This window comes from Macrosteles quadrilineatus, unplaced genomic scaffold, assembly GCF_028750875.1.
Source record: "Macrosteles quadrilineatus isolate MER2022 unplaced genomic scaffold, UCM_ALF_1.0 Scaffold_8__2_contigs__length_117827958, whole genome shotgun sequence".
Taxonomy (NCBI): Eukaryota; Metazoa; Arthropoda; class Insecta; order Hemiptera; family Cicadellidae; genus Macrosteles; species Macrosteles quadrilineatus.
The window spans coordinates 53,876,063-53,903,332 of NW_026542601.1; the positions used below are offsets into that span (position 1 = coordinate 53,876,063).

Below are 27,270 nucleotides of genomic sequence, written 5' to 3' on the forward strand. Positions count from 1 at the left end.
CAATATTTCTTAATTTATTTTGTTCAGATTCAACTTTCTTTGCATTTTGCAATTCTGTAGTGCAAAGAGACTTTGTTTCCTGGGAGTTGCCATTGATGAGAGATTATAATTTACGTTTATACCTGTAACAAAAACGCCTGTCTGCATTATTGAGCCCAAACAATATTGTTTCATTCACTATTGGATATTGAAGTAGACATCCCATATATGGATCAGAAAGAACATTCTAGTTGAGTGAGCCAGTCACAGAATAAGTTATACGCTAATGTCTAAAATTGTATTTTCTACCTTATTTTTTGTTGTTGACATAACTTAGGTAATGGTTCAAAAAAGTTGCTAAAGCTCACAATAAGTCATTTCATGAATTTGTGATTGGTAGGCCTATAAAAACTTGTTGCTTTTAACAGAAATCAGTAATTTTTAATTTTAACATCCTAGCACAACCTGTCGGTGGCTCACATAAACGATTACGTTACGACTTTGATTGAAAAAAATGGATACAACATTAACATGGGGACGGGGATGGAATGTCTAGTTGTATCAAAGCCTTCACAGGGCTTTGGATGGCAGGTCATTTTACGGACTTTTGAAAATCAGACAATTTTACTCAAAATATCCAGCTGCAGGAATTATTTTAAGAAGTCACTTTGCAATATTATTTGCATGTCACTTTGTAGCCATTATTAATGTGCCAAAATTTGTTTTTACTAAAAATAATTTAGTGCCTGCTTAGACCCTCAAACTTTGAAGTTAAGTTTAGACCTACTGCTTTGTTGTTCTGGCAATTAAATTTTTATGAGATGGTAAGGAGTTGGCGTTTATGGTTGCATTTAAATATTTTTTAAATCATCTAAGATATTTTTTCACTCAAAAACACATTTTCATTTCCGACAGAAATGTAAAATGTTATGAATCTAACCAGCTATGATTTTTGTTTATTTAACTTAAAATAAGGATTAAGTTAACGTCTACTGGAAGGTATGTTTGTTTGACAATTATATTTTGCATGGTTTGCTGTGTGAAGTTTTTGACAGAACTGCTGTTTGGTTTGCAGTGGATTATTTTATATGTTTTATTTTTTCAGGAAAAGACTGAAATATTATTTTTAGTTGAATATTTTATGTAAGACAAAGCCTATTGTAAATAACTTAATGGCCGAAATAAATCTTGAATCTTGAAGTTATCACTAGAAAATTTATACCTTTATACTGCATTGGTCGCTTTAATGAATTATTGAAATGCCTTTTAACTTAGCCTAGTATAAGTTACTATATAGCCTAAATAATCAGTGTTGTGAGCTAAGCGACAGGCTAGCAACCCGATTGAGCAAGAGTGAGTAAGTTATTCGGGGCTGTCTAGTGCCCGCTGCTCTACCTTGTTGAAACTTTAACCAGCTTTATTGTGGGTATTTATTTAGCCCTTACTTAGGCCCTGTGGCTTTTAAACTCTAGTTCTTTACAGCCCTACGGTTTTAGGCTAACTGAATGACTGTTCGACCACTTACTACTGCCTTACTAACATCGGCACTTTGAACGTTAGTAGCTTAGCGCCTCAGCTGTGAGTGAAAATCAGGTGAAATTAAAAGTCGGTTTGAATTTAGGCTGCACTTTATTATCTGTCCTACACTCATTTGAATGAAAAATATCGATGTGAGTTATAGATTATTCCATATATAGATTATTTCATTTGGTTAACTTAGTTAACTTAGGCCTAGGTTAGATGAACCTAACCAACCAAACTTGATATATCAAATGAAATAATCTATATATTGATCGATATATTCAATCTAACTTAATGAGTGTAGGACAGATACTTAAGTGCAGCCAAAATACAAACAAACAAGCTTAGGCCTATGTTTCATGTGTTTGAAGTTAGCTATCTCTAAGTAAGTTAATGGTTCGTTTATTGCAGTCAACATAGTTGCAATGTAAACATCAATTATTATAAGAACTACTGTAATATTTTATTTACATTAAAACTTACCTATTTGAAATAGCCTACATTAAAAGAAGGCTAGCCTAGTGGAAAAGCTGACAAGCTTAACTAAAAAAATACACTACGTAAGGCCCACTAAGTTATTGTTATTTTACAATAACCTAAATGTTAAATTGTAAAATTAAAAAAATAAATATATATGAATAGCGTAGATAATTTTCCTGGTAAATACTTGAAGGACACCTCTTGCTTCTTAACTTACTTGACTTGACTAATTATTTTAAGGTTATGTTATTGTTATCTATGTTTGAAAGGGTAAGGGGGGTTTGTTGTTTGACCATATTTATTTCTAAGATTTTCCAAAGTTAGTCGGCTAGCATGATATGCACCATGCAGCTGCGTTGTAAAATTGTACAATACAATCACGGCCCATGGTGGAAAGAAAATCACGGCCACCTTTAACTCCAGGCTCCAGCAACATCACAAGTAGAGTTGTAACAGCTGTTTTGTTTGGAGGCAGCTAATGGTATTTGTGTACATTTTTAAGAATACAAAAGCTTGGTTGCTGGTCTATGAAAATATTGCATATCCACTGCATCACGAATACCGGTGGCTGCCCTCCATTACTTCATTATCGTTGCGATAATGAATGGTGTTCCCGTTCCCTCAAGAGAAGAAAGTGACGTCACGCCCCCCCACTCCTTCGCAAAAAGTTCTTCGTTCAAAAAGGACTTCTCATCCATCTTTTTTACAGGAGCCCGACGCTAGTCTCGTACCGTGTCAGAATAGAGCGTTCGACTTCAGTCACGGCCACCTTTAACTCCAGGCTTGGCCTTCGAAGTGGCAACGTCGCAAGTGGTGTTGTAACAGCTTTTATGTTTGGAAACAGCTAATGGTATTTGTGTACAGTATTTACGAAAGATTGGTTACTGGACTATGACATTATTGACTCCACTTAAAAGGTACATATACATTTTTAATTCATATTTTTACGGTTTTCAATTCTGTATTTTTACTTTCAATATTTTAATAAATTTATGTTCATAAATTTAAATTTATATCAATAAAGTGCGAATTAATGAGCTGATGTTACCTGTATGCCATGTTACCTTATGGGACGTATGTCACTAAACAATACCGCTTGCGACGTTGCCAATTCTACCAGGCCGGGGCCTCCTTCCACCATGGGGCCTGGGGCCTAAAGGTGGCCGTGTTTCAGTCCGAGTCGAGTCCAGTAAACAGTCAGTCAGTCAGTTCAAGTTCAGCGTTCACTGTTCAGTTCAGTTCACTGAACTAGACTGACTAGAAGTAAGTCCTGTCAATTTGTCAAGTGTCAAGTAAGTGTCAAGCAAAGCAACTCGCAAGCTAATCATCAGCTAATCGTTATCATTCTCAATGAATGACTCTCTCTCAGCAATTTCAGGATAGATCCAACCTGTCCACTTACTTTTGTTCATTTTGAAAAAAGTTATTCGTGTCAAATAATATTTCACAGAGCAACAAAACATTACATTGATAATTTCGACATGGTGAGTTTTTGAGGTTAGGTTAGTAGAACCTGGGTAACAAGTCTCCCTTGATAACAAGGGTCTTTTTCAAATCCCTTTAAAATTATTTTACTCCTAATCACATATTAATGCAAACCTAAAAAATAAATCAACCTTGATAACAGGTCTTATTTTATAATCGGGCCATTCCATGTCAAGTCATCCAGGGGTTGTCACCCACTAGGCTAGTCACAGATTTTCATGAAAACTTGTAGCCTACACATAATTTAGACATTTACATAGGATAAAATCCAAAATTTCAGTTCATTATTTTAAACGGTTTCAGACATATGGCTATTTGCAGTTTTGAGCGAATTTAGTTTCCGAGGTCCAATTTGACGCTAAGGGAGCGTGCATGTATTCTCGTCTTTCTATGTAGAATGAACAATTATTAAGCTAGAGACCTCAAATTTAACTCATATATCCAAAATTTAATGCAGAATCATATAATACAATTAAAATAATAACTATTACCTATTATCACCCAAAAAAAAATTCCTAAATACAAATAATGGGGTTTTGAGTATTAACATTGTTATCACACGTGAAAGTCAAAAATTTAATTTGATTAAGCTAAAAATTTCATTTGATGCCGAATATGTATGATGAACTTAAATAATACAAAAGGTTCATCAATTTAATATATGTTTGTACAAATGACTAGAAATCTAAAAATATGAAACAAAATATTGGGTCCTTAAGTTGTTATTTTTGTATGAATTATATTTTTACTTATAAAAAGCCCTAACTAAATCGTCCTATATCCTAAATTACTTTTACATAAATAAAGGCTTATTATAGCTTTACAAGAAATGACAATTACATTTAATGCAAAATTTATAAGTTTACCACTCTCAATAACAAATAAAAAATATGTATTATTAATTTTTATAGATCAAACTTATTAAATTATGTGTTAAAAAAATAAAAATAAAATTTTATGACATATTTAATACACTATCAATGTTTGTAACCAGAGTTTATACCAGTGAATGTGACCAGTGTCTGTGTGTATTGGTGTGTTTGTGTTGTTTAAGTTAATACCGTGTAAAATTCAGATCAGCTAGTTTACACATTGTGTAAACTAGCTGATCTGAATTTTACACGGTATTAACTGACTACTGAATTCCCGTACGTAGGACGGGCTAACACCTCGTAATATTTACTCCCAAAAAGCTTATGAGTTTCTTTTCATTAACAGCTGTTTTTTGTTTTTAAATTTGTTCTGTGTATTTCTTATGAGGAAAACCCGACCTTTGAGAGGGTCTCATGCCCTTAAGAGTAGGAGTTTTAAAATTGTAAAACCTTATTGCAAAACTACGTATTGAGACGAATCTTTCGACACCTTAAACGTTGAAATTGGCCCACAAATAAGGGAGGAGTTGCCTTAACAAAAAACTGCTTCACGTATTATATATATAGATGTTATAAAAATAAGAGTGGGGTTTGGGGTATTTTAACATTTTTATTACACGTCAGAGTCAAAAGAAAACAACTTGATTGAAACGTAAAACAAAACCAAATACATCCTATTTTTGTAGTAAATTTGTAGTATTTTTTTTGTAAACTCTATGTCAATATCTTCGTCACTATCATGAAATGCAGAATTTTCTTCATTTTTTGAACCAGTGTTTACAACATTCAATAACTTTCTACAATTGCTGCACAAAAGCTTTCCTGGCACTAAAGTTATGTCTTTAAGTTCTTTAACTTCTTTTACCTTCTCTAAAGAAATTACTCTTAAATCTTTGTCAAGGATACCACATGTTTTTTAAATGGGTCACAGCATGATTTTTTTTTTATATTTCAAAAAGTAACAAAAATGATGAGAACTAATTGAATCATTTTTATTATATTCATTATTTGTGTGCCACCTTAATGTTTCTAGTTCTTCATTTGAAAGATTTTCAAAAATTAAATGAACATTTTTTTCTGTTGTTAAAGTAAAATTTTCACATGGAGAGTCTGACAGTTTACCTACTGTACAAATCAAATTAGTTCTCGCTTGACTTGGTGCAGCAATACCTTCCATGATAAACATTTTTTAACGTTTAACCGGCAATGGGGTGAAGAAGTATATGGGACTGTTCACATATGCATGGCATGTGTCGTGGTCAGTTTATCACTTGCCCGGCTGCCGTGTACAAGTCGAGGGATGCCGGGCACCCCCTCGGCGAAGGCCTGCTGCCGGTGTCGGGTAAACAAGCCGGCTGGAGTAGTGGGTGTAGCGGCCCAATGTGACTGTTCACATATAACCGGCACCTGCCGTCTGTCGGGTGCACCAAGTGTACTTTTAGTTCAGTTGTTTGTAGTTATTTGAGTATTACTTTTGGTTAGGCCTATTTGTTCGCAAAGTTTTGGTCATGTCGGAAATAGACATTGAACTACTTGTTAATTTAGTTCAAGAGCAGAATTAAATTAAATTGAATTTTTACTCAATTTTATTTTATTTTTATATTTTTTTATTACACAACATTGAATTAAATTTTACTCAAATTAAAATTGAATGAAATAAAAAAAAATAATCCAAATATAAATACAGTTTCAAAAAAAGTAATTTCGAAGTATCATTGCAATTGCTCTGTTACGTTCCATTTCTATCCCTACGACACACAAGTTTCACAAGCTGGAGTACAACTGCCAGAGTGCCGGTGTCGGCGTAACGTGAAAGGTGCACCCATGCCAGTGCCGGTTAGAAGTCGGTTTAACGGCATGCCGGAAAGATGTGAAACAAGCCTTTCATGTTTAGACTTGAATGTTTCATGTTTCATGTCTTCACAGGAGTGACAAACACGCCAACACACACAGACACTGGTCACATTCACTGGTATAAACTCTGGTTACAAACATTGATTGTGTATTAAATATGTCATAAAATTTTATTTTTATTTTTTTAACACATAGGCCTAATTTAATATTGAAGTTTGATGTATAAAAATTAATAATGCATATTTTTTTATTTGTTATTGAGAGTGGTAAACTTATAAATTTTGCATAAAATGTAATTGTAATTGCTTGTAAAGCAATAATTAGCCTTTATTTAGGTAAAAGTAATGTAGATAGGACGATTTAGTTAGGGCTTTTTATAAGTAAAAATTTAATTCATACGAAAATAACAACTTAAGGACCCAATATTTTGTTTCATATTTTTAGATTTCTAGTCATTTGTACAAACATATATTAATTTGATGAACCTTTTGTATTATTTAAGTTCATCATACATATTCGGCATAAAATGAAATTTTTAGCTTAATCAAATTTAATTTTTGACTTTCACATGTGATAACAATGTTAATACTCAAAACCCCACTCATGTTGTTATACCATTTGAAAGATAATTTTATCCTCTTTCCAGTGATATATAGTTTTATAGGTTTATCTGGAGAGAGATTTTTGTTATCAAACCTTTTGTAACTGAATGTTCCGATTTCGGAAAAATCTAATTATTTGTATTTAGGAATTTTTTTCGGGGTGATAATAGGTAATAGTTATCATTTCACTTGTGTAATATGATTCTGCATTAAAATTTGGATATATAAGTAAAATTTGAAGCCCATATCTTAAAAAATTGTCCTTTTTACATAGAAAGACGAGAATATATGCATTTCAGTTTAGTGCAAAAATAAGCCTCGGAAACTGAATTTGTGTGAAACTTAAAATGGCCATATCTCTGAAGCCCTCGGTCAGAATGTCGAATGAGATAAAATTTTTTATTTCTTTTTATCTATATGTATATATTATCTATGTAAAATTTTATTGAAAACAGAAAACCTTGGGTGACAAGTCTACTTTTGGCTGGATGATTTGGCGTGGAATGACCCAATCCCTACCTTATGAGAGTCTTGTTGTCAATGCTCTTAGGCTACTGTATTTCATCTTCATCTCTTTTCTCGATTTATATTGAGGTTTGGTTGAAATTATGTATGCGCAGGGCCGATTTACTGAATAGGAACTGTAGGCACGTGCCTAGGGCGCGAGGCAATTGGTTTTTTTGGGGGGCGCCAACAACTTGGGAAAAAAATGGTGATTGTATTTGCATGCGATCGCGGTAAACTTCTGATAATCCCTCTCGGCCATGTACGACAAGATCGTGCCACTCATCCTACACTCATCTACATTCATACTTGGCTTAAAATACCTACTTTGTATAGTCGCCATTTCATTGGAAAGTATTTAAAAGTTAGACATCGTAATCGTCTCCCGTAATTGCCGCAAAACTGTGACTATTTTCCGCGGTCGTGTAGACATAATTATTGTCTTCCATGATCGCGGCAATATATGATCATATTCCGAGGTCATTAGGAGATTATCACCGTCTTCCGCAAATGAGGCAAAATTCTGATCTTTTCCCACGATCGAGTGAATTTTATCATATTCTTGCGCGATTGCAATAAAATTCTGATCCCCCCTCACGGCCGTGAAGACAAACTTATTTCGTCCCCCGTGATCGTTCGGACATAGTAATTGCCTCGCGTGATTGAGGCAAAATGTTAATAATCTCCCGTGGCCATGTAGAGATCATCCGTCTTCCGTGAATAGCAAAATTCTGGCAAAATGGTAATCATCTCCCACGGTCACATGGACATTATCATCGTCTTGCACGATCGCGGCATAATTCTGATCATCCCTCTCGTATCATTATTGTATCTCCCACAGTCCTGTAGCCATCGTAATCGTCTCCCGCGGTTTTGAAAACATTGTAAATCGCCTCCCGCGATTGTGGCAAAATGTTAATAATATCCCGCAGTTGTGTGGAGATGATCATCGTCTTCCGCAATCGCGGTCAAATTCTTGCTGTTTCCCGTTGTCGTGTGGACATTACCATGGTTTTCCGTGATCGCGGCAATATTCTGATCATCCCTCATGACTGTAGATGTCATCATCGTCTTCTGCGATGGCGGAGAATTCTGATCATCCTTCGCGGCCGTGTGTAGACATATTATCGTCTCCCGCGGTCACGGAAACGTCACTGTTGTCATGCGCGATCGCGGTAAATTGAAAATTCCAGGTAGAAATACAAATTTCATGCATAATTCCCGGTTAAAAAACTCACACATAATTCACGGATTTCTCAGTTTTCCCGGTTGGTGGACACCCTGTTATATATTGCAAAGGGGCGCTACTATTAGTTGTGCTTAGGGCGCTGACAGGGTCAAAAACGAGCCTGTGTATGAGGTATTGTTTCTTTAAATAAGTAGCTTAGGCTACCTGTCATCAAGGCCGATTCACACACATCAGTCCAGTCACAGCTCGTACTGAAATGGTTGTTGCAAGGTTAAGTAACTCTTTGTTTCTGCTCAGGAGGTTGAAAAATCATGTTAGTTTAAGTATGTTAATTAATGTTTATTATGCATTCTTTCATTGTCACTTAGTTTATGGGGTAATTTTGTGGGGCAGTAGTAGCGGGGCAGTTAACGTTTTTAAAAAACAGAAAAAAGCAATCCGTATCCTAGCTGGCATAAAAAGTAGAGTTAGTTGTAAGACCTTTTTTCCTGAATACAAAATTCTTACTTTACCAAGTGTGTACATTTTGCAGAATATAATTTTTGTAAAAACAAATATTGAACAATTCTCATCTCGCTCATTAACTCACAATCATTACACCAGACTAAGGAATAATTTAGAGTTACCATCATTAAGACTGGCCTCAACACAGCGCAGCTATAAATATTTAGGCCTACAACTTAAACTTTTCAATGCCCTCCCTGAAAATGTACGCAACTTGCCTATTAAGTCACTGAAAAATGTATTGACCGATTTTTTGAACAGAAAGGTTATCTACTCTATCAAGGAATTTTTATCTTTCAAACATGATGATTTTCTGTAAAATTCTAATTGTTAAGTAGGGTATTGTTTCTAAAGTATGTAATAATGGTTTCATGAACTGTGATATAATAGTCTTTCATAATAATGTTATTTCTGTGAACTTTATTTAAAAATTTATTGTTATTTAGTTTTAAGCTGTATCTCACTGCCAATTTTAGCCTTAATTATTTTGTTATAGGCACTTACCCAACTTGTTTGCTTAACTATAAACAGTATTATTATCATCATTATCAATACATCTCAAATACTTTTGTACAAAACCCCAGTATTATTAGTTTATTAGTATAGCATGTTCATCTATTTACACTTGACTCTGTACATTGTACTTTGAATTGTATATTATCTCCATTGACCTGGCCTATTGTATGACATGTATACTTAATGGCAATAAACTATTTGAATTTGAGCTCTGATACAATTCAGTCTTGAGTTGCATCCACAATTCCTGAGTCAACTAGTTTTTTCCATTGAATTTTTTGTCCGGGAAACACATAATTTCAGTCCGTTATCATCATTGAAACATACCAACTCCCCAGAGCCATAATATGTTATTACCGCCTAACAAATAAAATACCCCCGCTGCAGAAAACCTGCCGAATGGTGTTTTTGGCCTTATTAAAATTAAAAAGTAAATTGGTTCCTAGGTCTTACCATGCCACCTACAGTAATAGCTACTTCCCTATAGGGAAATTTGCCAAAAGGGGGGTGTTAGGGGATGGTGATTATTCCATTGAATTTCTCTTCCCAAAAATAGTGAGTATAAACTACATAATTTTAGTCACCCCCAGAGCCATACACATATAGGTAGGCCTACACTACTCCCCCTAATAAGTAAAAACTAAGGGGGTTGTTAGGGGGTGGTATTTGTTCCATTGAACTTCTCATCCCAAAAATAGGCGGTACACATAATTTTAGTCCCTAAGCATCATTGCAACATACAAACTTCCCAGATCCATATTCATGTAGGAAAAGGGGGTTTTGCCCCCTGATGGGAGGGCAAGATAAATGGTACAAAAATGGTGTATTTGTATTCAGAAAATATATTACTCTATCAAAATGGAAAAAAAAAATATATATATATATTAATGGGCCATTTCCCCCCCCCCTTTATAAGTAAAAAGGGGGTTTTGAGGCAGGCGGTGTTGGTTCCATTGAATTCTTCGCCCCAAGAATAGTGGGTGTTTACAAGGTTAGACTATCTTGCTCCAAAAAAATGGGGGAAGAAGGATTAGGGAGAAAATCTTTGTCAAAATTTCCCACTCTCCAGAGCCATACACATACCGACCTGTTATCTTTCAGTAAACAAGCTCTGGGAGCATTGTTCCTGGGTAAGAAACATTATTGAAACATAATCTAAATATAATATTTAAATTAGGCCTATCTCACACAGCTGCCATTTTGTTTTATTCACTTATTAATTTTTTCTAAAAAGTGGAAGAATTTGAACAGCCTTATTTTTGGCCTTGGCCACAAATACAAACGAAAAATTATATTGGTCCCGGTCTTACCATGAGACCTACGGTAATAGCGTATTCCCTATATTATGTGAAATTCGCTAAAATAAAATGTCAATCGATTTGTAATTAAATTACCTTAAAAAAGTTATTCTTGTAAAATGTTTGTAAGATCAACAGGTTTTGAGCTATTTAAGAAACAAAATTGTAAATGGCCGCCATTTTATTGTATGAATTTGGAAAATTGTCATAGCTTTTTTGTAGCTTTATCTATTTGTCAGAAAAGTTTTAATTTTGTATGTTGAACCACTTTTCAGAAGAAAATTAATAAGTGAAAAAAACAAATAGCGGCTGTGTGACTTCCGGACGATTTAAATATGATATTTAGATACCTACTTACTTACTGCTTACTGCTGTTCTTCTCCTCCGCAGTCATAAAGATTGAGGGAGGCGTAGGAATCTTTTTATTTTTTCTTTCTTATTTTCTGTTGTTGGTGATTTATAGATACTGTTTTCTATTGTCTTTCGTTAAATATATGGTCATCCAGGAATTCTTAAGCTGTAGTAGGGCCAGTAGGGGTGTTCGAGGAGATAATTTTTCAATTGGGTAGTGAGTTTTTGTGTCTGTAATATTTTTAAGCCCATTTGGTAGTAAGTTTTATCCCTCTATTTGTTGGGGTTCTTGCAGTTTTTCCAATCTATGTTGTGGTAAATTTAGGTCATTTTTTCTCCTGGTATTGTAGTTATGTGTTTCAGATCGCTTGATGGGATTCAGTTTTATTGCTTGAGTTATTACTTCAACTAGGTACAGGGATGTTAATGATGAGATTTTTTTAAAGAATAGTTTGCAGTGTTCTTGATAGTGGAGATTATTTAGGGTTCTTATTGCTTCTTTTTGTAGTATAAAAACTGATTGGAAAAGGTCTGTACTTGCTGCGCCCCAGGCAACAATTCCAAAACGGAGGTATGATTCTATAAGTGCATGGTAGGCAATGGTTGTAGTAAAATCGGTCAGATTTGTTATCCTTCTTATGGCATAGATTGATGTAGATAGTTTTTGTTGCAGGAAGTCAATATGTTTCGATATGTTTCTTACCCAGGAGCAATGCCCTAAAATATTGGTAGAGAGTTCCGGGACACCCTGTATAATATAGTCTATATTATATTCATTCTTGACCTCTAAAAAGAGTGTATTGTGTATTTAGTTTGTTATTAGTTTTTAAAGATATATCTGAAAAATAAATATTCTTTCCTACAAAAAATATAAAAACCTTGGGTGAAAATTCCATTTAGGCCTAGGCCTAATTTAAAAATGGCTCAAACATGTGTGAATAGACCTTTTAAATAGCTTAGGCTAGTTATATATTTTCTATAGGCTATATCATTATTTTCTTTATAAACTTTTCTTAATCGGAAATTAGGTGTATTAGGTTATTAGGCTCAAAATCCCTTTTAAATCATGTATCCTAGTATTTACCGTGATAAGTAATTGGCTTTCCAATCTTACTGTTACGTTTTATAGTAGGTTATTTTAATGATGTTGGTAAATATTTCTATCATATTATATTTATCTATCCTGAACCCGTAGTGTAGTCATTCCCTAAGCTTATTTCTAAATGTATATTTTTTAGCATGGAAGAATAAAAACACGAACAACAGCAGAACAGGAAGAAATAAAGAGAAAAGAAAGAGCTAAAAAGGTAGAACTTTACAAAGCGGGTATCAAAGCTGTATTCGATAAGGTTAGTAATCAAATATTCAATGTAGCATTACATTTATGTTTTGGAGGTATGCTAGGTGTTGTGTATGCCTAAGAAGGATTCTTAAATAAAGTGGACTGTATGAGGGGGATATTGAATTTAGAATTACTTTGATAAAATACAATACCAAGAGAGGTAAAAAATTAATGATGCTTCACAAAGCGATATTACAAGAGAATCAATGCACTTAAAAAGAAATGTTATTTGTACCGTATTCTTGTATTGCGTCCATATGGGGATTGTGCAATCTACTCCTTTTCTCTTTCTCTCTCAGTCACTGATCAGCTGGTCTGCCTTTAATGAATACTGAACACTAGGTATATAGTTCCTGAACCTTTAGACATCCTTCAGTCATCTTCGCCTAGATATGTACACTTACTGGTGTATCTATGTTGTATAATCTAATCCAAAAAAATATTTTTACTTTTATTTTTTAGAGACATAAAGCAGAAAAGGATGAAGAGGCTTTGGCAGTGTCTGCTAAACTACTAACAGGAAATCCAGACATTTACACATTGTGGAATATACGGAGAGAAGTGATCTTGCACCTTAAGACTTGCAGGTAGACTGTGCAATAATAAGATTTTATAAATCTAGAAACTACCTATTTTTGTATGTTTAGTTATTGATAAATTCATCCATCTTGTACACAATATATCTTTTTCTCAGATCTGAAGAAGAACTTGATCCATTGATGCACGAGGAGTTGCGGCTAACCGAGGCATGTTTACGAACCCAGCCAAAATCATATGGTACTTGGCATCACCGTTGTTGGGTGTTGGATCATATGACTGATCCACCTTGGAAAAAAGAACTTGCGTTGTGTGACAAATATTTGGATTATGATGAACGTAATTGTGAGTGGAGTTTTAATTTCTGTAGCATTAGGCCTGATAGTTTTCTGATCAAAAATTCAATAGAGGTTTGAACAAATGTTTGTCGCTATCAAATCACTTAACTTGTATGTACCTTGGGTTTCTAATAAACGTTAAATACAATTTTTAGACCCAAAATATTGACTTGTTTGGTTAGCCTACCTAAAATAGACTTTGCATCCCATGGTAAAATCTAAGCCTTTGTGTGTTTGATCTATGTAAAGCCAACTTTTGACTGTGTGTTAATGTCAATCAAATATTCATATGTGTTCTGGGCTATTTTTACAATTTTTTTATTTCTTATTTTGTTACATAACACTAGATGGCAAGCAGCAGATTACAAATAGATTTTCGCTATAATTTGAAAACCAGTCCCTAACTTAAAAGTTTTAATAAATAGAAGATAATAACTAACAGACTCAAATGTTACCGGCATACTTTGAAATTGTCGTGATTAATCAATAAGAGAATGTGTTTAAGCAATGCCTAAAGTGAAAAATATCCTAGTAAGGTATACACAGCGGAGCGAAGCTCTTATACCACACTCCTGCTTTTGTTTTAAAAATACTCCTTCTGAACCGCTGAAGCGATCTGCACGAAATTTAGCACAGTCATTGTAACCAACCATGGGAAGGTATAAATCTGAAATGGTACAAATCAAACCACAGGGCTTACTCCTAGACGTGAATTTAAACTTTTAGATATTTAACATGGGCCTTATGGGTTAATTGGTCGCCATGACATTATTTGCGAGATAACAATAAAATGGTAAACAAGAGTCGCAACACATGTTAGTCAAGGAATCATCTAAAATAGCACATTAACTTACATAATACCGTACAAAGATAAAGGGAAGAACAATTGGATTAATATCATTGAGCATAATTTACTACAAAATGAATATCTAATAAGTAGGGTCGCCGGAACTATGATGATGCACTATTGACTTTAGATACTCCTAATAGTTATTCCATTTATGTGAACCAAATATAGGCCTTACCAGTGAGTTTGGATACAGCAAGTAGACTTTTCATGTATGAGTACTAGACATAGATACAACTAATACAGAGTTTGAATAGGTTGGCCTACTGCAAATAGGAATTCCATTAATGTGAACCAAAGATACCATTGAGTTTGGATACAGTAAGTATTCATTCCATTGAGGGAACCAGACGGACCATTGACTTTGGATACTTCAAATAGGCACTCCATTTATGTGAATCAAATTAACCATTGGCTTAGGATACTGCAAGTAGACAATTCATTTATGTGAACCAAATGTACCATTGAGTTTGGATACTGCAAGTAAACAATTCATTTACGGTAACCAAATGTACTATTGAGTTGGACACTGCAAGTAAACAGTTCATTTACGGTAACCAAATGTATTATTGAGTTGGACACTGCAAGTAAACAATTTTTTTACGTGAACCATTGACTTTAAAACCTGTAGACATTCAATTAATGTTAACCAGGCGTACCCTTGAGCATTGACTTTGGATACTGCAAATAGGCATTCTATTTATTCCAACCAAATATATCATTGACGATGGATACTGCAAGTATATATCTCATTTATGAGAAACAGATGTAGCATTGACTTTAGAAAAGTATTGGAATAATATGCTAGCTCCGCTTAATATTGCAAGCAGACAACTGCATTGTACACCTAGTAAAATTATTCTCTTGCTGCATAATTAATTCTTAAGTTGAACATGGCCACAATCACATTTAGAATTTATCATCTAGTTACAGCATTGTATTTTACTGTCTAGCAATTTTGCATACATATTCTGTCAGTAATTAGCTACATTTGTTGTGTTAGAACTTATGATAGTTATAAAAATAAAAATTGTCAAACTGTATCTTAACAGAATTCTCTGTAAACCTTAACGAGTATCAGCTGTTTACCACAACTCAATGTGAATTTAACATTACCAGTTCATTGTTGGGATTACCGGAGATTCATCGTACAAAGGTCTGGTGTTACTGCGGAGGATGAGTTGAGGTTTACAGATGAGAAGATTGCCACAAACTTCTCCAACTACTCTGCGTGGCATCTACGCAGTAATCTGCTGCCTCAGGTGTATCCAGACCCCAAGGGATTAAAACCAATCGAGGACCATCAACACCAACATGGTATGTGATGCTAGGGTAGAAATTAATGTGCTACTCACAGTGAGCTACTACTAACTGTGAAGATTATATTTTCTCATAATGTTTTAATAAGTACTAGGAGTCCAAAGATATAGTTTACAAAAAAGTGTTCATTTAGTTTGGGTTGGTTAAAAAGTTGTTAGACAGAAAACAGTAACTGACATCAGCACACTCTATCGGTGATTCACACAACTATGTGCACTCTCTTCTAAAACTGACTACAGGGTTGGAATATCTATTCCTATCATCAATATCTTTAAATGTTTTTTTTTTAATCCTGTTTTACCTACATTTAATTTATAACCTGTGACACTTTAAAACAAAATGTACAAAATAATTTTTTTCTCGAAAATAAAATGTCTGCAGGTTATGATAAAATTCCAATTAAGAAATGAAAAGAACATGACGTAAAAATGATTGCCAAGACTTTGACTGACCGCAGTTAAACAACCAAATATCTTTCCAAAATCCAATCTTTGAAGCAACTGTTAAGCCCTAAACTCCCTTTTTCACTTGAATATACGGCTTAGGCGAATTACTGTAAAAGCCAAATAAGTGTGGTGTATGTGAATAGCTTTATTACTTAACATTACCATGTAGTATTTTTATGTTTTTAGGAAAAAGCATAAAATCCATGTAGTATTTTTACATCTCTTGTTCTATTTCTAAGGCATTTAGCCTACTTTTTAGCATTTAGCATGTGTAAATAAATTTGGGTGTACAATATTTCTAATCAAACAGGTTTTTTTTCATTGAGTAGGCCTAAATATTTGCTTTTTAGAATAATAAGTAGGCCTACTCTATCTACCGTGCTAGGTTATAGTTTGAGTTAAGATTTATTTTCGGTAATCCAACGTTTATGTTAGCTCTTCTAGTCCCCAAAATGTGGGATTGAGAGTTAAATGTAGTTCAATTTATGATATGACATTTTGTAGAGATGGAGCTAGTAACCAATGCAGCCTTCACAGACCCATTGGACCAAAGTGCTTGGTTCTACCAACGTTGGCTCTTAGGCCGCCACGTCCCTCAGTTGAAGATCACCCATGTTATAGCGACCAAGGAGATAATGTGTGTAGCTTTTGATCAGAGCTTGAATCCTGCGTCTAGAAACGTTATGGTGAAAGCATTCGGCAATGAGGGTTGGCAAACAGTTGACGGAGAAGTATCCGCATTTGTCTGGGTGTGTAAAAGGGATTGCCTAATGTTATAGAAGAAGGAATGGATGCAAAACTTACTTAAGACAAGAGTTTTAGGTAGGCCTATGCCATTGCTAGTTTTTGTAACTTCCTTATACTACTTCCCTCTGCATAAGCCCCCTTGTAGGGTTAGATATAAAAATTTAATGTGTGGTAAACTTGTGTGCTGTTAACTATGTACTTTGTACTGTTTCACTATGTACCTGATACTGTATGCATTATTTCATGTAGCCTAACTTAATAATCTGACGAGGTCTATAACTCTATTATTGTTCAATTGACCAATTCAAGTATCTTGTACTATCCGTAAGATTTCTCTTGGGTAGGTTGGTGGTGTATCCATTCCTTATTCCTAAATGCATTTATAAGCCAATTGCTCTTTCCTTCAAAAACTTAAGTGTAAGTGATAGTTATGTTAGTTGAATATATAAAAAATAAAGGTAAAATGCCACCAAAAAAATGTCAGTACTGGTAAATTATACTTCATTCTACTTGAATATGCTGCTAAAGACATAGAAAATGTAAGGTCTGTTGTTGTACTGTAGGCGAGAATTAAGAAGTCCTCTGAGCCCTGGCCTATTCTAAAAGTGCAGGCGCTTGCTACTCGACGGCTAGGCGTGCCGGGCGGGTTACACATGCTCCACGCGGCAGTCAGGGCTCACATCCACTGCGTTAAAACCAAAAGAGCACCTGCAAACACCGCACGGCAACATACAAACATTACTGCATATCACTCTGACTCAGAGGACTTCTTAACTCTCACCGACAGTAGGAGTAGTAAGTAATTATTGTTGTAACAGTACCATTATTATTTATAACTCTAAATGCCTAATTCTAAGTTCAGGAACAAGAAATCATTTTTGGTTTGTGGTGTAGCACAAGGCAAGGACCTAAGTAATAAGAATTTTCTTTAGAAGAGTTTTATCTGAAAGAGAGTCCCGTATTGGCATAAAAACAAAAAACATTACTTTAAACACAAATTTAGAACAAATTTAGTCTCTATGACAAAGGCACGATGTTGCGGCAACCATTGATGATCCATAGTAACAATACTCCAAATGGCATCAAATAAACATTCATTTGCCGCAACAACAAACTCTCCAGCTGTTATAACAGCTGAGTAATAACATTTTTAAATTGACCCTGTTTTTTTGGACCACCCCGTACATGTTTTGGGTTATTTTTTTTACCAAGATAGACCTGCCAGATAAGCCTGCTATCCCAACAAAAATATGTATTTCAATTCAGTAAAGCGAATACATCATAACAACTGATATTTCAGAAAAGGGTGTTTTTAGAGGAGGCTTCAATGAGTGATCTGACATCACAACCGATAGTGTTGCACTTGGATGGAGTAGAGACCCAGGTGGTAACTCTACAAGCTGATAAGGACCAAGCTTGGTACAAGGAAAAGCCTGTGTACGAGGCCGGGTTTAGCCACGGCGTCACGGAAGTGTTGTGCGGCGTGCTCGAGTCCTGCGAAACACTTTTGCAGCTGGAACCTGATACAAAATGTAGGTGGTGTTTGGTGCATTGAAACATTATGTAAGTTAAACAGAGAAATCTTAACTTATCTCAGACATTAAATTAACTTAGTATAGCTTGCAATAAATAAAAAAATAAATTTAACAAGCTGAGTATTAATGCAAGGCACTTTGGTATTATCCAGAGGCCACCCTTATACAGTTGGCTGCTGCGGTTATGTAGGTTTGGTTTATCATAAATATGTTTGTAGGACTTTCCTCGTTTTGCTATGAATCAAACGACACCAGATAAATCATACTTTCGCCTGCAAAATTCCCTCCAAGTAGGAAAAGGTCAGGTCATTGACCGGAGCGCGTACATCACCTGTCACCACTTGTATTGATACCTGGTATCGATACTCATCTGGTATTGTTAGATTCATAACGAAATGAGGAAGGTCCTACCAACATATTTATGATAACCTAGCCTAACATAACCGCCGCAGCGCGCTGTGTACCTACTTGGCGGTGTACATGTGGCAGCTAGCGGCGGCGACACATTCAACTCAATCCTCGCCGACATCGCTGCCTTCTGGGAGGCAATATTTTTGGTCTCCGTTAAAAATCCCTCTAAAATAAGTGGCCTTCGGATAATACCAAAGTACTGCAAGGTGTAGAATGAATTGATGTAACTTGTTTATACCTGCAAAACAACCAGGATTTAACTGGTGACCTTTTGAAGCAGCATCCAGCCACTCCACAATATATAGGGTGTCTAACAGGAGGTTTAGATGTTTGATTTTATATTACTCGCCCATTTATGCACCATCAGCTTAGAAACTTAACACAGTTTATAAAGTAGGGTTTGAAAATGTTTTGTGAAAATTTCAGCATCCTATCATTTGTAGAATTTGCATCCTATAAAAATTACTTTCTTTTCTTAAATTATTGACGGTTTTGTTTATTGTGTAGCAGTTTTGGCACTTATTTTTGAACAGCTATCCAATGAAAGTAATTTTAATGGAAAGCGAAATAGGTTACATTTTGAATATATCACAACTATATATTCATTGAAAAAGGTAGATTACAGGAGGAAAACTTCTAGATATGTTCAAAAGAAATAAAATTGATAACTTTTAATGAAAATATTAAATAATTAGGAGTAAATTTCTCTGAAAACATAGTATTTGACTCTTGCAAAAGGTATACGTTTGTTGATAAACAATGTTGAAAAACTGACATGTTCTCCTTTTTTAAGGTCTCGAATCATAATATTTGGCCATCTTTAATATATCCCTTTCAAACCACACCAATTACGAAAATCACAATGAAACTCTTTGATGATGTTGTTAAAGTGGTAAGATCAACAATAAAGGAAATCTTTAGGTCTTAGGTCCAAATGATATGTCAAATTGTATGTTTTGTACAAGTACTAAAAACAAAGAGATTGGGTTATGTAAATAAATGTGGGAATCATCAATCCAACATATAAACATAATATGTTGTGTATTAAAACAAACGGGAAACCATTACTTACTTAATATTTGACAATTTGATGAAGAAATTAGGCTTGCCTGAAAAAATTAAATTTAAGTATCGAATTTATCGAAACAAAACCCAAGATACTGTGAGAAATCTTATGAGACTTAGCGTTTTGAAATTGGTATGAAATTCCATACAAACGGAATGGGGTGGTTATTTTAAAAGAATTTGATAAGATCAATAAGAAGCCTCACAGAAGCTGAGTTCAAACAATACTTTAAAATAGTTGGAGACATTATTCCCCTTAGAAGTCTTCATGGGAGGTCCAGGGACGGGAACCAGTGCAGGCATTGTCCTGTATCTGAGAAATTTGTTCTTGTAACTCTTGCCCACGTCCTTGGAAAGTGCCCATTTAGTAGTCTTATACGTAATACCCGCCACTATACGATCAGAAAAATCATAGCTGATCAATTCAGAAAGAAAAGTTACGAGGTCTATGAAGAGGTCATAGCTATAGAAGAAGAGGGCTCTGTGAGGCGAGTGACATTATTGTTATAGACAAGGGGAGAGGTTACGGTCTCATTATTGACCCAACAATTCGTCTCCAGACAAATGAAAATCAGCCAAAGGAAATCGATGAAGTAAACTTTAAAATATACAAGAAAACTATCCCCTATTATTTGGAAAAATATAAAAATTTGAAGTTTAGCCTATGGACTACTCATTGGTTTAAGAGGTATAATTCCTAAACAGGTCCAGCAGTTTAGCAAGAAATTCAAATTGGAAAATCAAGTGCTATATCTAATATCTTTGACAGCCATAAAATTGTCTATTAACTTAATAAGAAACCGCCTTTATAACAATCTTTATATTAATAGGCAAGCATGTTTGTTTAAAACCTTTTTTCTCAGCTCGTGTCCACCGCAGGGAAATTCTACGCATACTGTTGGTAAGATACTTTCCTGTAGATGTGCAGAATCCCTTCATAAATTAAAATAGGCTTGAAAATAAGCACAAAAACTTAATTTAAAGTTTAAAAATGAACATGGGCATTAGGGGTTGACCTGTTGGTGACGAAATAACAGCGAAATATAAACAGAAATCAAAACAAATGGAAGAAATTCCAATCACATGTTTTATTTACAGTGTGGGGTGAAAATAGTTGAAGTCTGTACATTACATATTTTTGGTCGAGTTTTTGACCATTGGACGACCTCTTGTAATCATAATTAGGTTAAACGAACTTGTAAAATTTTTAATGTCATATTATTCTTTGTTCTACAGCAGACTAAAATGTGTAGTAAGATGTCAATAAAAAAAAACTAATTTATATATACAGCTGTTGGTAAGCTGATATGTTGAAAGAATACTTTTCGAATCTACCTTATAAATTGTGTAAAAGTTCAACGCTCTCGGTGCAAAAATGAGCTAGTAATGTAAAATTAAGTGTATAAAAACCTCTTCGTGGGACACCCTATGTACTTATCCAGTAGCAGTAGAGTTTGCATATTATATTGGAAACACCTTTCTACAATCCAGTGTTTTTAGCAAGTGTAAGCCTCAAATTCCCTATGTATAGTATAAGTCAGTGTGGTGTATGTGGATAGCTTTATTACTTAACCTTACCACGTAGTATTTTTACATGTCATATTCTGTTTCTAGGGCCTTTGTTAACCTCAGTATTACTGATGCAAGCTGTAGATAGGAAAAGTTTCAAAGAACAAACATTGGAATACTTGGACAAACTAGTGAAAATAGACCGCCTTCGAGCTAACTATTATTTAGACCTGAGTAAGTATAGGAAGACAAAATACAAAGTAAATTTACCATATTCACTATTTAGGGTGTGTAAAGGATTTTGAGCTTGGCAATTTCAATTTCCCACTTCTTACACTATCAGTAATTACAAATAAAAGGGTACAAAGTCCATGGAGGGGGGGAAGTGATTTTTGTGATGAATTTTCACAAACCATCACTGTTAGGGAAGATGTTTGGCTAAAGAAGCATGCAGTCCCTCCAACACCCTTGGTTTGAGTCAGAGACTTATTCACTCGAACGTTTTCCTGAACACTCTTTTTGGTTTCTCTTTGTGTTATCTTGATTTCTTGTAGTCAATATCTACGTCTTTGTCCATTCTCCACTTAAACCTCTCTTCTATCGTTGAATCCAGTGGGAATAACCTAGCTATTTCTCAGCATCTTCCTGTGACACTATTGAAGTCCTTTATTAATCATAGACATATTTTCCTTTGGAGACTCATTAACTTGGCCTTCTTGAGTTTAAAAGGTTGTTTAATTAATAGCATTAAGGCATTCTCAAATCAACACGTTAACTACCAACAATAATTATATTTAGACTTATTACTATATTGCCAACTCTTTTTCTTAAAATTTTTCAGCAATAAATGAAGTAAAAGACTTGCTGCCTACTTGGTCTAAAACCAATTTCACAGAATTGTCTTTTTGTACTTTTTGTCTTTTTTACTTTTCTCGGTTTTATACATTATACATCTTATAGAGTGATGAGTGAAGGAGGGCGGCAGGCAGCCAAAAAGTTGAAAACAAATGACAACGTTTCGCAGTCATTAGTGCCTTGAAAAGCTAAATTTGGCATAAACTAAAGAGTTTATAAGAATATTAAGAGGAATGATTGTACTTAATTGATAAATACAATTATTCTGTAATTTATTTTTATGATGGCGGTTTTTTGAGTTAGAGCTGTTTTTACATATAAATCAGTAGTTAGCTTGTACGCTGCAACAGGCATCCTCGCCCCTTACTAAAATCATTTGTGAACAGAATGGTGTAATTTTTATCTCTGTAGCTGACATGTACACTTTGCTGTGTTTTTAAAATTTAAAACATATCCAATGTTGAAATTCATTGCCAGATGACTGAAGACTATGACCCTAATGCAACGAGTGAGCGTAAAGTGCAGAAATAGGCGAGGGAGTTTAAAAATGGCCGTGAAAATGTTAATTGCGGAAGGAATTGTATTTTTGGTGGGTACCCACTACCCAAACTTCTCACAGAAGACCACAGAGGAAAAAGTATTTCATGACCATTGACCATTTATACACTTCATAACCCATTTCCACACTTTACCCACATTCACGGCCTTAAGGATAAGGACCATAGCCTTCGGTTCTGGCGATGAATGTCAGCATTGGATATGTTTCTTGTGATGAAAAAATGTATAACTGACCTTATCTATCATGCGGCGGGAGATTCGATGGTTTAACACATTTTAAAATACAGCAATGCATACAAATGTCAGCTAGGGAGCTGCAAATTGTGCCGAACAAGCGAACTACGGTTTTATACACAAAAATGGCCCTTACTTAAAAACCTGCCCCCGTAGAATCCTAGCAACTTATTTGGAATAAAATATTTTTTCCCAAAAAAAAATGAATTATATTAAATTTACAATAGGCTACTAGACAGTATTCTCAAAAATTAATGGACCAATTTATTAACTTAAAAACTATTACCTTGTTTATTAAAAAAAAAAAACAAAAAAAACATCATTACTAAATAGTCAAAACATTGTAAAAATGTACGCCAGCCCAATCGGGTCCTAATAATGACAGCCAACTTTAGCGGTTTCTTGTGCCAAATTTAGAAGCCACATAAATTGCTTACAATGCTTTTAGAAGGCACGGTAAGATCTCAGGAGTTGCAGTTCACTTGGACACTGCTAGGTGTAAAGGAAAGACATTTAGTGGCAAATTACTGAAACCTTGCATTCCCAATCCTAGTTATGCCAACCCGATCGGCCTTAAATAAACCTTATTGTTTGTTAATTATAATTCCAAACTGTTGCTATGTTTCTCCAGAAAGCCGGTACCTGATGGAGTACCAACTGGAAGAATGGAACTTGACAGGAAGCTTCAGTGTTGCCAACCTGGGATTGACAGCTTTGTACCACTCACAATACCTATTGCTGGCACAAAAGGTTGACCTGACAGGCAATCTACTCAGCCGCTCACTGCCAAAACTCAGCAGTCTGCAATTTTGTCAGGTAGGCCTTGAAAATATCATGGCTAATTGAATTATTGGGGTTTTTTTCTTCCTCCCCCTATAAGTAGTAAAAAGAGAAGTTGGCCTATTGCACAAATTACTTCATGCCATAAAATCCATTGGGGCTCTGAAGCCCTGTGCTCTACCACTAGTCCAGCTTGGTTCCCACAAAAACGGCTTTATTGTTTTTGAATGAAATTAGAATGTTACTAGCTTACGTTGTGGCTTTGCTCTCGAATTTAAGATAAACCTTGGATATGTGACCACTTAAGTTAAACTGAGAGAATTTCTTCATTTACAACATTAACTGTCCTTCTACCAGGATCTTCGGAATTGCTCACTCTGAAACCACTAATATTTTTGGCCAGAAAACGATTCGCGTTGATCTCATTCCACATACGTTTAAATGCTTAAACCTAATTTTCAAGTAGTACTGTCAGATGCATGGTCGCCATTTCAAAGTAAAGCAATAAAGCATCTCCAATAACTTTATTTGAAAGTTATATAGTACCTATCTTAAAGTAACATTAAGTAGCATAAAAACCTTGAACGATATATTACTGTGGTTCTTATAACCCTCAAAGGCCCTAAACAGGCGGGTCTAGTGTCTATGATGTCTTCACCAAGCGGAATATACTTCACATAACAGTGACTTTTCTCACCTCTCCAGTAGAAGGAATTATTAAAACTTGATAATAATAATAGGTTAAATACCTTGTTTACGTCCTCAATCCAAGTCGTCTTTTATAATGACTATAGTTTCGGGGCCAACAGCCCCATTGTCAAATTTTCTGTCTTGTTAATTACTGTTGATAGCATTGGTCACCGTTGAAGTTCACATATACACATACACTGACACACAAAACATTTATATTTACATGTAACATTGAGAATTTATACTTTTGGCCGGCCTAAACAAAAGTGATTACATCGTTGTGCGGAACGGTACACTGACTGACTGATTCATGTTAGCCGATACCCTGGAGACGTTGACCTTGGCCTTGGGGGAGGGGGGTGATCAGCTGTTTGTCACTATTTCACCTATTCTATATCACCCAAGGCCAAGGTCAACGTCTCCAGGGTATCGGCTAACATGAATCAGTCAGTCAGTGTACCGGTCCGCACAACGATGTAATCACTTTTGTTTAGGCCGGCCAAAAGTATAAATTCTCAATGTTACATGTAAATATAAATGTTTCGTGTGTCAGTGTATGTGTATATGTGAACTTCAACGGTGACCAATGCTATCAACAGTAATTAACAAGACAGAAAATTTGACAATGGGGCTGTTGGCCCTGAAACTATAGTCATTATAAAAGACGACTTGGATTGAGGAAGTAAACAAGGTATTTAACCTATTATTATAATTATTATTCAATCCAGGAGGCAAACATGGATAAAACTTGATATCATGCATACATTTCACTACGAAAAAACATAAAAAGCTAACACTTTTTATTTCACATAATCCACCAAATACTTGAACTGGGATTGTAGAACAACATACTCATCTGAAATTGCATGATTGTGCCACTTTTATTAGCCTAGTGTTTGAAGTTATTGAACTTATCAAGCACTTCTGATCTTCTCTCTTGAACACCCATTGTAAATAATCATAAAGTAGTTAAAGAAGAAGGCAGATGACATCCTTTAAGATATTTGATGAAACTCGATAGCAAATAATCGTTTCTTTGACATTGACATTCTGAACACATTAAATAATATACTGTTATTTAGTTGCTGAGAAACTGATCTAAAAATATCAACAAATAGTGTACATATCTTGATTTTTTTTTGTGACATTGTCAAATTAGAATAAAATAAATACATAGTTGGTCATCTTAACCATGTTAAAAACTAGGTTAATAAATACTCTTGATAGTAAATTCATTCTAAAATAGACCATTTTTGCAGGAGCTGATTCTGGACAAGAACAACTTAAACAACCTCAAGGGGTTCCCATGTCTACCTAATCTGGTGACATTGTCGATTAAAATGAATCATATAAGTGCTTTAGAGGACATAGAACCTCACATTACATCATGCTGTGTCTTAACCAATGTGTTCATCGATGGAAACCCTCTGAGTGCCTCTTACGTGTTTAGCAATGGTGCTTTTAAAAGTAAATAGTAAACAAAGCAGGTATTTAAGTGTAGGATGTAAAAATGCTTAATCTTATGCTGTACATAAGTGATTGTCAAAACCAGTAATTTTGAATCTCGAAACCCAAAATGTGACTTTAAAAATCAAATCTTGAAACTCAAAACTCAAATCAGGAAACACTCTCTACTTGCTTGGTTATAGTTGATAGATTTTCAGACAAAATTAGACAGTGCACAGTTGCAAGATTCCTCACATGATTTCTTTGTTTTAATAGCTTCTCTCAGAATTGCTTTAAGTTTAGCTCAGGATAAAATAATATGAATTTGAATGGAAGTGTATCCGTATGCGGTATTTGACAATTGTATGTCATAATTTTTTTGTATTTATCATCAAATACGCTAAAGCAAAGAGATTCGAAAATCCAAGTGTTTTGTGAGCTTTTATATGATTTGTGATATTAAAAAGGACGCAAGAGTAGGACTAATGTCTGAATTTGATTTACCCAACCTGTATATTAATCTCTGTGCAAACCAAATCACTGTTAATTTTGGAAAATGCATGTACATTTTTTACACAATTGTAAAATAGGCCTACAAACAGTGAACAGTGGTTCTCTTTACAATCGTTCTTGGGAAAAGTTCTGGTACTGAAAACTGGCATTGAAATGTTGTTTTGGGTAATTTGATACCAACAAGCCTACTTTTTATGGTCCAACGATGACGGCACATCAGTGGTGTTTAAACCGAAGATCGACCCGTTTAAAAAACCAATTTCAATAGCATTCATGATTATCTGTTGCAATCACAACATAGTAAAAGATCTTCTGCTGAAAACAGTGCTTATCCACCACAATTATAACTTTTACTTGACATGACAATGTGAAAAGAGAACAGTAAGACATTGTTAATGAATGGATGCTTGACTGTAAGTTTTTGGTTGTGATAGAACGGTTCACACACTTTTTCCCGGTCATGAAAACTCAAGTACAGCACATTTTCTAGTCGCTCGTACATCATGGATGGTTTTAGATTTGATTGTAAAATGCAAAATGGAAATGACAACAATTTCTCATACATACTTTGATTACCAAGTACAAATGTTTGAATTGCAATCCCAAATATACCCATGAATTACAAAATTATAGGGCAAAGAATGAACACTGTTTGGATACATATTTGTAGGATAGAACCACATAGTCCAAGTAAAACTGGTATCTGCTATAATTTTTGTAAACACAATATTGATGTTCGCAGCAAAAAAGTCCCTGTGTTATGTCTGAAGGATGATCAGTTCAAATCAAATCCAGTACAATACATTTGTAAAAATGCATTTTATCTTTTGTTGTCCGAGTTTCTATGTCTTGTCAATAGGCAAAAAAGGCAATCATTAATCACCTATAAAAAACAAGTGATCTTTGCAACAAAACTTTGTATACTGAAGTATACACATATTA

General features: G+C 34.7%; 1 protein-coding gene across 1 annotated transcript; it reads left to right on the top strand.

The window, feature by feature from the left end:
• The first annotated feature begins 3,288 nt into the window (after positions 1 to 3,288).
• On the top strand, positions 3,289 to 26,297 carry LOC128999892 (geranylgeranyl transferase type-2 subunit alpha). Its single transcript, XM_054426647.1, has 10 exons — positions 3,289 to 3,464; positions 12,394 to 12,504; positions 12,960 to 13,084; positions 13,192 to 13,379; positions 15,339 to 15,536; positions 16,490 to 16,734; positions 18,033 to 18,264; positions 21,358 to 21,486; positions 23,531 to 23,715; positions 25,629 to 26,297. The coding sequence occupies exons 1-10, from the start codon at positions 3,462 to 3,464 to the stop codon at positions 25,842 to 25,844; spliced, it is 1,632 nt and encodes a 543-aa protein (XP_054282622.1). The 5' UTR covers positions 3,289 to 3,461; the 3' UTR covers positions 25,845 to 26,297.
• The last annotated feature ends 973 nt before the right edge of the window (positions 26,298 to 27,270 follow it).